This window comes from Ischnura elegans, chromosome 3, assembly GCF_921293095.1.
Source record: "Ischnura elegans chromosome 3, ioIscEleg1.1, whole genome shotgun sequence".
Lineage (NCBI taxonomy): Eukaryota > Metazoa > Arthropoda > Insecta > Odonata > Coenagrionidae > Ischnura > Ischnura elegans.
This window is the reverse complement of record NC_060248.1, coordinates 118194710-118207982: the sequence shown is the minus strand read 5'-3', so window position 1 is coordinate 118207982 and position 13273 is coordinate 118194710. Positions and strand designations below refer to the sequence as shown.

General features: G+C 36.4%; 1 protein-coding gene across 2 annotated transcripts; it reads right to left on the bottom strand.

Annotated features, from left to right (window-relative positions):
- LOC124156434 (alpha-tocopherol transfer protein-like) lies at nucleotides 1-11228 on the bottom strand. 2 transcript variants are annotated; one of them, XM_046530987.1, is made up of 7 exons: nucleotides 11042-11228; nucleotides 6673-6881; nucleotides 5590-5746; nucleotides 4136-4388; nucleotides 3574-3684; nucleotides 3028-3133; nucleotides 1-1316 (listed from the first exon to the last, which is right to left on the bottom strand). In XM_046530987.1, the coding sequence occupies exons 2-7, from the start codon at nucleotides 6833-6835 to the stop codon at nucleotides 1159-1161; spliced, it is 948 nt and encodes a 315-aa protein (XP_046386943.1). In that variant the 5' UTR covers nucleotides 6836-6881; nucleotides 11042-11228; the 3' UTR covers nucleotides 1-1158. The 2 variants fall into 2 exon arrangements, with proteins under 2 accessions (XP_046386943.1, XP_046386942.1); XM_046530986.1 differs by having other exon boundaries at nucleotides 6673-6878.
- Between the last annotated feature and the right edge of the window lie 2045 nt (nucleotides 11229-13273).

The following is a 13273-nucleotide window of genomic DNA, read 5'->3' as shown; positions in this document are numbered from 1 at the left end:
TACTTCTTTCTCACTTTAATTTTAAAAAATTTCCATGCCCAAGATACAAACAAATTTATCTTATAATAAATTCATTCTATTAGTTCATAAGCTAAATTACGACATATTGTGTTCATTTCTATTGAAATCAATAAAAAATTTCAGTTCACAATGAACCCAATACTAGAAATTCCACATAAAAGAAATTACTTGATAAAAAGGGGATTGGCTAAAAGAGGGGTGGGGAGAGGGATAATTAGGCTACAGTCAAACAAAGTAAAAACAAGGTTGAAAAAGTTGCACAGCCAGAAATTGTAGGCATGGAGAAAGAAACACTTTAAAGAAGAATTCACAGCAATCATGTTTAGGATCCAAATGCTTAAATCATTTTCTAAAACTATAGAGGAAACATAGGAAAAGTATTGTGACATTCTTCCCAAGGAGCCTTAGTCCATAAAAGATTTACGTTCCCAAGGATTAATGCGGTGCAGAAATTTTTTATTGCATATACTTCATGACCCCCAGCTCTAAGGTAAGATAGTAGGCTTACTTTTCCTATGTTTCCCCTGTGGTTCCAGAAAATGATTTTGGCATTTGGATCCTGACCCTCTCTCCCACAATGTCTCTTTGTTTTTACCACAGAGGATTTGTATTTTTAATTCGCACTTTAGGAACTTTAACAGATAAACATCCACCGAGGAACTCTCTTGTTTATTATTATTACATTGGATTAAAAGAGTCCCCATCTCATGTAGAAATACTGCATATCCTCTGATGGTACATAGATTCATTTTAACAAATTCAGTGTGTGTCAAATTGTGATATGCCAAAGCCAACACAATAATGCCACTGTGGTGGGTGATTTACAAATTATTTTCCATTTCCTCAAATACTTATGGTAGAATTCTCATTTCCACAAATATTATAAGTGGAAATTCTTTGTAGGTGAGCCATTTCCGCAATATAATTCCTCAGATGGCTATAGTGTACGTAATGGAATAGGATACATACAAGGGGAAAAGGGTACCAATAAAAGTACTTTTACAAAAAAATTTACCACAATAGTGTTGACGTTCTCTCTTAGGATACGTACTTCACATACTCATTGTCTCTTAAGGAACTTGGAAGGTGTCACTTAAATATTCCCAGTAACAGGAACTGATTAGCATATAAAATGACTCAGTCAATTGCTAATTTTCTGAAAGAGCCCTCCATTCCAAAGAGCTCACTTGAGGTCGACTTTGATCCTATTCTTAGGTCTTCATTTGTTCTTAAATGTTCTTCTTCCTCTTTCATCCAGTCAAGATACTTGGTTTCCATAAGTTTTTTATAATCAGCTGAAATTAAATAAAAATATTAGCTCAGCTCAAAGTACTGCCAGTGTTAAAAGCTAAAATAAGGATGCACATTGTACCCTTCACTAAATTGACCGATATGATGTTGCATGTCAATCAGTAATTACCTGCTTAATAGAAAACTCATGCATATGCTAAAAAAATGAACAATTGATAATCAGGTGTAATAAATGAGTGAGCCGTGAAGCTATCACTGCATTAAAACTGAATGCTTTCTTAGCAGCATTATGACCACAAAATCTGTATCCTACTCTCTATGTACATAATGAATGGAAAAATATAAAATTTACATGTGTTGCCAACATAGTTTCAAATTAATACTTGCACAATGCATATTTTATCTCAAGGTGTTTTGTGCTTTAGAATACTTGGATTAAGACTAGAATATTTGACCATTTGAATCATCAAATCAGGAATATGAGAAATTTGGAAATATGTAAGCAAAAGAAAATGAGTAGCTGTGTAAGGACATTTTTAGAGGTCAGTGCTGTTGACTAAGATTTTACCTTAACCCTTTTAGTGGCAGGGAGCCGATCCATCGGCCCAGGTAGTACATATATGCGAAGAGTGCCAAGGGCCGATCTATCGGCCAGGCTTATTTTGCACTGATGCCTTTTATTTTTTGAGCTTCGTGTAGTTTTTGTCTCTATTTTTTAGCATCTATCATGCTTTAGCATACCCGTAAGTATTGAGAGTCAACGAAAAAAAATTAGTTTCAGAAAATGCATATTAGGCTTCATATAATTTTTTTAGTGCAAACCTACAATAATTCAGCCACAAAAGGCCCGGCATTCTCCAGCAAACCAGGAAAAATGGGCTGGCACTAAAAGGGTTAAAGAACATTTGCCAAGTAGTTAAGTGAAATTCTACCTCAATAATTTCCATTTTTGAATGCCCGAATTACATTTTTTCCTGAGACATAGTAGTCCCAGTAAAAAAATATTATATATTTGCGTGCAGTGAAAGGTACTGGTAAGCCTGCCTGCGAGAAGGCTGCACATCCACCTGCACCATGGTACATATCTCCCGACACAATTCGCTGCAATGGTTTCACAGAGACCTTACTTGCATTTTGGTTGATGATGGCATAACGTGGTACAACTCATATTCAAGTATTGGCGATCAAATTTGAAAACTGGTTTTCCCCACATTTTAAAGGAAAAATAATGAACTAGCTGGCTATAAAAGCAAAAACTATAGAGTGGCAAAGTGAAAGTAACTAAGATACTGGAAACAATTAAATTTCATTTACATTTTTGCCATGCAGTGATTACATTTTTTTAAATGTAACTGCTACTTTTAATCTAATACTTTCTTCCTGAAAAAATAATCATATGTACTCTGCCACAGCATTGTAGTTCAAGAAGCCTGCACAGAGTGTATCCCCACATGCATATCTTGGTCAGGTTCCAATAATGAGCAACGTTTTCACAGTCAAAATGGTAAGAGGAAATGGAACCGGAATTACTATCAGAGGATAAAGTATCACTCAATATGGTTAATGCATAGTATTTTCACCTCCCCTCTCCCACTTTAAAGTTTGTGAGACAATGCAGAATTTTTTCTTATTTTTGCCAGAGAAGTGACAGAGAGTAGGCGGAGAATGATTCAAGATATGCACTGAAATCTAAATTAGCAAAGCAGGAGTGACAATTATATTAATTTACTGAGAAATCTTTCAAATAAATATTACCATGAAGCTCTGCCATAGTCTTATCCTTGCCACCATAATCTTCTGGCATTATTTCTTGGGGAATAGTTTTGAAGAGGTTATCCAGGCCATTGCTATGAAGTTGGAGCTGTAAAGCAATTACATCATGTGTGAGAGATGCAGAGAATATATGCACAGAGTTCAGAAACAAATGTATGTATTCTGCTGAGAATTAGTTGCAAAGAAATAAAGGTGTACTAGGCATTAATTTTGCATTAACTCCCTCACTATACTGAGCCTCGTTCCATCATTTTTTTAAATTGGCTATTTCTAAAATACCTTACTGTATTAGAAGATAAAATTCCAAATAATAAAAATGAACTGCATACATATGTACTGGGTTTTATGAAGTGAAAATTTCTCACAATAATTTACTGATCCATACTAACTGGAATGTAAATAATTACATGCATTCCCAAACACCAGTTATGTAATTTCTCTCTGTTCTACATCAAATAATAAGAGATAAAAATTAAAGTCAGAGGATAAAGGATGATGAATGGAAATTAGATGGAATGATAGACTTGCCAAATTGATCATTTCATTCTTCATTAGAGGTTTCACCATAGCAAGAATTTTGTCCATAAATGGTACACAGTTGATAAGATGCACTGCCTTCAGTCTAACCGGATGGGCATCCTATAATTGGTGAGAAAGAAAATGTAAATTTATTGCAGAAACATGATCATGAAAAAGCCCTGCAAAATTAACATAGGTTGCTTTCGGTCAATTTTCAAGTTTTTGGTGATATAAAATTTAATGCATATATTTTCATTATAACGAAAATCTATATTAATATAATGATCCATTACATTATATCACCCCTGAAATGGATGCTAAAGATTTGTAATTAATCCTATGGATACTTATTTCGTAGGAGAAATAGTACATTTAGAATAAAATGAGCTTATATTCAATTTATTTTTATAAATTATAATGGCAACCTCCAACTTTATTGTTGTTTGTTAGATTCTTTTGCTGTAAAGGCCTTTCTTTAATGCACCATTTTCGGGGTAGTGAGGATAAATAACAATGAATTTCCAAAACACCTACCATCACAGAGAGGCTGCTGATTTTTTGATAGACATACCTGAATGTAAATCATGAACTTCTTCAGTGAAGGTAAGCTTATCTTTGGGAGATGACCCAAGACAACACCTTTTAGATCAAATATTGTTATATAACCAGGGATTACTCCATCTTCTGATATGCATATGTCAGCAAACATAAAGAATGCTCGCAATACATCATTGAAGTGCAGATGTGATGGATCAAAGTCAGCAAGACGGCAAATTAATACTCTATATCCCTCAGGAGTTTTTTTGTTGAGTGATGTGAAATGTCTGGAAAATTGCATAACAGTAGATGTTAGGAAATATGAATAACACTGGAGAACAATTTTTAACATATTTTATTTTGACTTCAATTTTTGAGCTGATTTTGGGTAAAATAGGCATGCTGATTTCTAAACTGTAATTAGTTTTCTTCTACCACGTCAATTTTTTTCACTACACCTTGAGTGACTGTGACCACACCCTGCGTCGATCACAGGAGGCATCATTGCTGCCCAACTGGCTGACATTAACCTTATGCGACTGCTGCCATGTGACTGATGCCTTAGGAGCCTAGCAACAGTTGCACAGTTTTCTAGTTATTCAGGACATATCATAGTTAGGCACGTAGTCCAAAATTTGCTTCATGGGGAGCTTCAGCATACACTGATATTTTATTGTTAATTCACTCGCATCAGTGAATCATTTATTCATCAGTACCAAACCATTCATCGGTAATCATTCTATATGGGCAGTATATATGGTAAGATTTCCCTTTAAATTCATTAATTTGAAATGCATGCAAAAACAGGGAATCCTGAAGCTTAAAAAGTTGACATGATAGATAAAGACAGGTTATTTTCTTATCCGGAGACCAAACGTTGGTCAAAAACAGGTCTCAGATCTAAGACAACAAATTGGTTGTTCCCCAGTACAATTCATTCAAAATGAACTAAGTCATCAAGCTTGAAATCAATAATAACCTTTACATTCATTAAAAAAAATAATGACATCAATTCTGAGGGCATGATGGCTTGAGTGGTATTTGAATTGCTATGTTTTTCTTTAGGGTGTATGCTATAGAAGTGCATTAATTTATGACAGCCGTAATGAGCATCAAAGTGGGAAGCAGAGAAACCAATTATGTAACTCTCGCTTAAACATTGAGCTGTCTTTCATCGTTCCCTCACTAGGCAAAGGTATACTAAGCTTTAAACAAGGAATATTAAGAGGAGGCGTAAACAAAAATTATCATAAGCAGAAGTAGGTGAAGGTTCAAATTGGCCCTTAGCGGGGCAGTCCTCTGAGGAATTCCTTCGAAGTACAGGTTTAGGTTAGAGTAATTTATATGTGTAATAGAGATGGATTCTTAAATATTCTAAATCCACATCCTTCAATTAGTCAGGAAGAAAAATATATATGATGAGATAGACGAGGAAAATTAAAAAAAAATACATGCAAACATTAAACAATTATGTAAAATAGGCCTTACGCTGTTTTGTATGAAAACTGGACATCTTCGGAGAAACCATTCCTATCTTTGAAGAATTCTGGTGCAGCTGTCCTGGCAGAGAAGTAAGTTTCTATTGTAGCCTTTGCTTGCTCTATGCTGTTGTAGACACTGTGCAAGAAGAGACTGATGAATGCATCTGCAGAAAAGAAAAAAATTCTATTACCTATCTCTTTTTATGCATGGCAAACAATGGCATGACAGAAAAAAAACTATTACTGATGCAAATGAATCGACAAATCTTTATGATGGGAAATCATATAATGCATTTGGTGATGATAGGAATATTCATTCTTCAATGAGAATATTCAATATTATTTCAAGTCTCTGAAAAGCAAGAATTTCCTAATACAAGCCACCTAGAACGGAAGTGAAAACTTACCTCCAAGTAAGGTTAAAACCGTACTTCTTAGAAACCCTCCTTCTTTCTCAACTCCATCTACTTTAATCTATTTTCTGAATATTGTGCTCCTATCCTCTAATTACTTTTTCCATAGTTCCTTTTAGATTGAATGGTAGGTAATGAAATGATATTTTGGAGATTTTAATCAACGTAAAACAGTGAATTAAATAGTGATAATTATTAAGCATTGTTCACGAACGAACACTCTTCCTGTAAGAACATCGAGGACACAGCTACTGCTGCTCATATAAAATATTTTATTCCTTCCAATGCTTCATAAAATTATTTCATGAAACATGAGTTCTTTGTGAACATTATGGATGTTTTATACATGGCTAAACTTCCAAAATATTTATTATGATCCCATAAATAGTCTACAATTATGAAAATCTGGAGACGAGCTAAACTCGTCATAGTGCTGTTTGGCATAGGAAGTTCATGACAAGCAGGACACGTCATTTCAGCACAAGGGGTTAAGCAATTATTTATGGGCTGACATATTTTTCTGACATGGAAAATTATGGGCAGACAGAGAAAATTAGTTTCTCCTCTATCAGCCAAAAAGAGCACAAAAGAATTAATAATGATAGTTTTACTATTAGCTGCTATTAGTCAAGGATACATAAGTCCATATCAATTGTTGCAGATAACGTGCTCCTTACCAGATATGGTGGGTAGGTGAGGTTGTCTTTTCATCCATATTCTGATTATCTGAACATCCTCTGGGCGGCAGGTGGCTGCGGCTGCCCCATCCGCACCATCAATGAATGGGAATCGAGGATTCGGATCTCGATTTTGTGTGGCTGGAGGAGGCAATGGTGCCATTGTACTTGGTCCTTCCCTCTCTCTTAACCATCCACAGATTTACCTGCTCAATGTAAAAGGAAAGACACTAAGGATTTCAGCCAAGTAAGAAAAATTGTTAGAACCTATTTGAAAGAAGGAAATAGCATGCAAGAGATTCTTACTCTCAGAGAAGTGAGTTCCAACTTCATTCAAAAAGGTAATTAGTAAAATGTAATATATTTAAGTATGTTGTGTGTTCTACAAGAAAAAGAAGTTAAACTTCATCCCAAATTATTAATGTCCTAATGTATTTCATAGGTTTTAAACTCTATGGTGGTACATTTATTTCACATGTAAAAATGCCAAGTAATGCTATGGAATTATGGCTATTGAAATATTAACTGAACCTTTATAAATAAGAGGCCATTCTGGAAATTTGATAGTTTTATAGTTCTCATAACAAGAGGGAAAATATCATCAAAACATAAGTTACTCCTCCTGCCATGAAAATTAAGAAGCATGAAAAAAACTAACACATTCCCTTCAACTGATGCGAGCTGGTAGAAAGGGATTCTTATATGCGTAAGGTGACTATAATATAAAGATCAGGTTGGTGTGGTGGGACATGTTTTACCTTTCCAACACGTGGAATGGGTTCAAGTTCAGTTACATGTGCAGTCCACATATGTGGATCGCAGTTGACCCACAACATTCCATCCATTAGATGAGAAATAACTCAGTGGTACCCTTGGTGCATTTAGTTGAAAGCAACCTATGCTTATCCTATATATTTCTTCACCTTTCCCTTCCAACCCACCCTCATGGCACAAATGAACTCAGCTTTCGGCCATCTCTCCCAAGTCCCGGGCTATTGTGTGTGAGTACTAATACATGGGAACATAAAAAATAGCAATAAGAATATTTTTCAGTGTGTATTTAAAATTTCTGTTGCTCTCTCATAAAAGGCTTCGTAATAAACCGATGTTTCTTCCCCTTTTGGGAACACAGGTAAGAATTAAAGAGAAAGAAAATGCAAACCTTTCAAACTATGAGCTGGTAGGCAAACTGGGAAATTGGTCTCCACTCAAGATGCCAGGTAAGGTTCAATCTCATGATATCATAGTTCTAACATAGATCAAAGCAAAGTACATATTTCACAAGAGATATCTTCTAGGGGAGGAGGAGTTGAAGGTTGATCATTGAGAATTCAGGAGGGGTGGGAGATCTCATAGGGAATATAATAACCCAGCCAGCATATTATAAGTCATTGAGAAAACGTGAAAGGAAAAAATAAGGAAGGAGCTTATAAGTAAGAAGGTTGGCATTTTCTTATGCGTTTCTTACATCCAGGCTGACAAATATCCAGACTAATGACAATATGGAGTCCTAACTTTCAGCACTTCCCTAGATGATGTTATTATTTCATCGTTTTTGTGTATTCATTGAGGGATTTATGAGTAACAATTATTTTTACATTCTTGGCACTTCTATAGCATAAGTAGAAATAACATCATATGGCCATAATTTGAATATCATTCACATTTATGAAATGATGGCAAAACCATGGTCGTAACAAAGAAACATGTTTTCATATGAATTTATACGGAGGATAGAAAGAAAACTCTACTATCAATAATTTATCCATCAGGTTAACTGAAAAAAAATTACAACTCATAAATATCAGAATGTGTGGACCTTGAATTAATTCAGTTTGTTTCATGCACGACACATCTAAGTTTTTCTATATGATTACAATTTAAATAGGTACCTATGCCTGTTCTTTCTAACTAACACAGTGATGAAATGGTTAGTATGCTCAGCTGATGAGCTGAAGATTATAAGTTCGATTCTCCCAGTACCAATTTTTTTCTTTCTGCTATTAGGAAAATGTACATATATTATGCTTTGTATCTTCAACAGCCAGTTACTTGCAGTTGTTTAATTTTTTTACGGGAAAATCTGTTAACAGTTGTTCAGCTTATATAACTAGGGATGGTCAGATCGGATACCTTGGATCCAAATATCTACGGATATTGCCCTTTATCGGATCCAAAGTCGCGGAAGGCATCGGATCTCGATCCAAAATTTTGAATAATAGCTTCAGTGAATTCAACACCTCATAAGGGTGGAAAGAGTTCTGATTCTATCTTCGAATGCACCGTCACATGCGATTCTTGTCCTACTCATGAACTGTTTTATTTGAAAGCTCTCGCACAGGTTACGTTGGAGAATTCCAGCTGTGGAAAATAAAAAAGGCAAAATACGACTGGCATATGGCGTGAATCTTCCCAAGAGATTGAACAATCATTGGGGGAATCTCTGCGTCAGGAATTTGAAAATGCAATTGGATCCGAAAATATCTGATCCGAAAGATCCGGCTCCGAAAATCAAGGATCCGATCCAGATCCGAGGAAAATCTTGGATCTGTCCATCCCTAATAAGGACTTGCTGAATTTCACGGGTAGGCTTTAATTTAATATCGGGCAGAGCAATGTAGCATGTGTAGTACACTGTTTTGCCACCTTTGTCGCTCCAACAGAAGCAACTTATGTTAATCTGAGGATATTTGACGGCATTCTCACCTATTCATCCCTAATATCTTATTTTTGCCTTAGATAAGTCTCTTAGCTTACGATAAGCTGCTTAGCAATTTTTTCCGTAAGAAAACCATAAGAAACAGAAAACTCTCTTACTTTGTGCTATCTGGGAAATAAAAATGAATGAGGAGTGGCACCCACTAAAAATGGTGGGCGGGAGAAATACAGATTAAAAGTTTTTGGAAGGGAATGTAAGTCATCTGCTTAGGGGGAAGGGGTGAACTGTTTATTGCCAAGTTCAGGGTGGGAGGTGGAGCTGTCACATCTGAGAGGAGATTGGGCACCCCTGATCTAGGAGAAATTTCAAATAAACTTTTTGGGAGAAATGTTACCTCCTGAGTCAAGTCAGAAATAGCATCATCAACTGAAAAATTCACCTTCGATTATCCTAAAACTTAGGCTACGCCGCAGCAATTTTTTTCCCGACAGAATCGCCTCGCCGCGCCTCCTAAGCACAATTCTATTAGACAAAACGGATATTCTCTGATATTCGATAAATATGGATAATTATTACTAATATGCACATTTCAAGGGCTGGAATATTGGACGAAGGGACGAGTGCGCCCTAGATTGTAAATAGATAATAATGGAATAGGAATATGGATGAGCTTTACCATAATGAAGTTGTGAGACACATGAGTGATTTGGAGAGACATTCATTTACTCTTTGCATGCTGTTGGTTTCCGCGGTATAAATTTGTAATTTCCTTCACGCTATGAACGAGGTAAAGGTAAATTACTCCTCGGTAACATTTACAGCTAAAGTATTCCTGTGAAGCATTAATTTTTGACGAATTAAAAAAAAATCTACCGATTGCACGAAACCTTAAGTCATGGATTTAATATATCGTCGCTGATTCCACTGTCATAAACTCAACTTCGAAGATCTTACGAGCCCGAAAACATCTGCAGACGCTCATCTCAGCGGTGGGGTATATGATATACATATACCCCGCAGATACAGATGAAGACACTGTAGGCGATACACCGGCGCAAAATAATTTGCACCCACGAACGATATTACAACATTGGAAATATTTCCATAGATTATTTAAATATTAAGATTTTCCGTCACATCGTTCCGCATATCATACAAGATATTAGAACAATTTCCACTGAGTGGATATTAATTTAATTCCACTGAATATGACCACTCAAGTCATTAAAGGTCGACGATGTATTTTACTCGAAAATCAAAAGTACGGTTAATAAAGCATCATTACGTAAAGCCCTTGATTGACGTGATTAATAAGTGGCAAGAATATAAGGAAGAGTTTTCGCGAAGACATTAACTGCAAGACATATATGAGCTATTGAATGGTGTTTGATGCCTGGGCAGAGGAACTTGAGTTTGACACGAAAAAGTATTCGAAAATTTTCTAACATTAAGATTTTCCGTCACATCGTGCCGCGAGAAATGATCCCTCGTAATCAGTCGTCGAAATGAAAATTCTCAAACACCAAAATTCAGACCGTGTTGCCAACCACTCGTCGTGACAACCGATCAAAATAATTCCGATCAGAGTCTTGCTCACGACCCTGACGTCAAAAGAAATAAGCTGATCCCTCAAGAGGAACCAAGACACAAAAGTTATGAATAAGTGGAAAGCACTTTTTTTCATTACAATCGAAATGATTAAATATTTACCTCGGTTGGGCAGATGAGAGACGGGCTTTATTCCAGGCAAAGCAATGTGTGGATGAGATAGCGAAAACTGCAGCTCAAACGGCGATTATATTTTCCCTTCACTAGATTTTAGAGAATGTTTGCTCCTGCGAGTTGTGACGACTTGTTACCTCAGATGCTGCCGGGAGACTGAGTTCCATCCAGCTCTAGAGGGCGCCGCAGGAGTCTTCGCGGAAGCAAGCGAAGCAGTTATGGGGGTGAGGAGTGGGGAAGGGTATAGGAGGGGGTCGGGAATGCCGTCGCAGATGAGGGAGGACGGCGAGGGGAGGAGGGGGTGCAGCATAGGCGCCCTTCCCGCACCGATTACTAGACATGCATCCTCAGTTGGAAGACTCAAGGCCCCACATTAGCACAGCCCGTGAAGGAACTAGTCATTTGCATTACTCCAGCAAGAGTCCTTTGGGCACGATAGATCATAACTTCACCTTCAATACTAGGTACACTTGAAACAAACAGCACAACCTGAACGAGTAGAAAGCATTGAAATGCAGATCTAAATTACATTAAATAGGAAACAGGGATGATAAAAGAATGCTAAATAAATATTCCGGAGTAAAAGTATCAAAATTACCTTTGAAACATTATTATTGCTTGCAATTTTAACCACAGAACTACTTATAATCAAATAACTTCCTCAACAGCCTTCGAATGTAATTTTGGAAGAACAAATATTATGTGAAAGCTGAGATCCGATTTATGAAAATCGCGCGCCATTTGTATGATCTGTAGTGTTTTAAGGTACCTTGTAGTGCTTTATAAGGTATTTTCGTGGAGAAGGAAAATGGCGATATCTATACAGAGCTAAACCAAATCCACAAGGTCTATTAATTGTACATTTGATTTAGTAATATTAAAAAGTATCAACATACTCATTTTATATTTCACCACCATGATGCGATTTGATTTCAATAGCGTTGAAAACTAATCCTAAGTAAAGTAGGCGAGGATAGCCGTACAATAATGTCAACGAATTTGTCGCAATTGAATTGGACTTGATTCTGTGACTGTACTGAGATTTTAAGATTCACTTCCGTTTATTGTGTCCTGTGCCAAACATTGAATTATAACACATCGAATTATTTTCGGAGTTTAGAGAAAGAGATGAAGTATTCAATTATTCCGGGTACATTCTATGTAACTAATTTTGTCAGAAGTGGTGTTGCACAACTAAAATTTTATCATCTTACCATTAAAATAACGAATTCCAAAAAAATTATGGATTAAAAAATCATATTCAGAGTGATTAAAATGAAAAACAACGGGAAAACTATCGCCACAGCCACGACTATGAAATCTCTATACCATGGAAAACAAAATAAAAAGTTTCTGACGACTTAGTTTTCACCGCATATTTTTTTCAGTCTTATCTTTGATCACATCATTTCATCATTAATTTTTCAAGCACTGTTTAGTGCACAAGAAAGCACTATTCTTTTATTCATAGCCTCCACTAATAACCAGCTTTCAATTCACAAGGCAGAAGAAAGTACGAATAGACTTTTAAAAATCCAGTAACGTAATACTGTATGACAGTTATTTTTCATTGCGCTGATGATATCTCTTTCACTTTAGCCGCAGTTGCTATTTCCGTTCCGTCAATTCCCTTCCATCCGCGAAAATCCGACATTTCCGCAACGCTTACGGGTCTACGGACGCCAGAGGTCAGAACGCTCGTTAAAATCTCCGGAATATTCAGTCTACCCTTTGGCACATTGCCCGTGCGTCTGTTTCTGACTATGCCCACACGAACAAGAATGCAAATGAGGAAGATCTAGTATTAATGATGCACTCTCTTGCTCCTTAGGGAATTGGTAGCTTACGAGAGGAAGCACGAGACACAAGCCAAAATTAAAATATGGTTCCCCATTCTATTAATATTAACGTATACTATTCAACCACACACCATCTCGTTTCATTCACTTGATAATTCAAGGTGAATGCTGGTTTGGATACTTGAACGTGTAGAGCTCACCCCGGACTCATCACATGTGATTTTCACGCATTTAGAGTAAGGGGGCCACTTCTTTCGCACGTTTTCCACGCCCCCCTTCTTGCGTCGACGTTATCCTGAAGCGGGTTTTTTTTCCAACAAGGACGAAAATCAATATCCTTAGGTTTTTCCGACGTTTTTTCAATTTGCAATTTTCGTTGTTTTCAAGCATATTTATAAATCTCTTTTGTTCTAATTTAACT

Bases quoted from the DNA above. Each gene is read 5' to 3' on its own strand.
- LOC124156434 (XM_046530987.1), bottom strand. From the start codon at position 6,835: ATGGCACCATTGCCTCCTCCAGCCACACAAAATCGAGATCCGAATCCT. The intron at 4,389-5,589 runs GTAAGGCCTATT...GCAATTTTCCAG, and splicing joins CAGTTTTCATACAAAACAGC to ACATTTCACATCACTCAACA. The intron at 3,134-3,573 runs GCAAGTCTATCA...ATTGCTTTACAG, and splicing joins AGAATGAAATGATCAATTTG to CTCCAACTTCATAGCAATGG.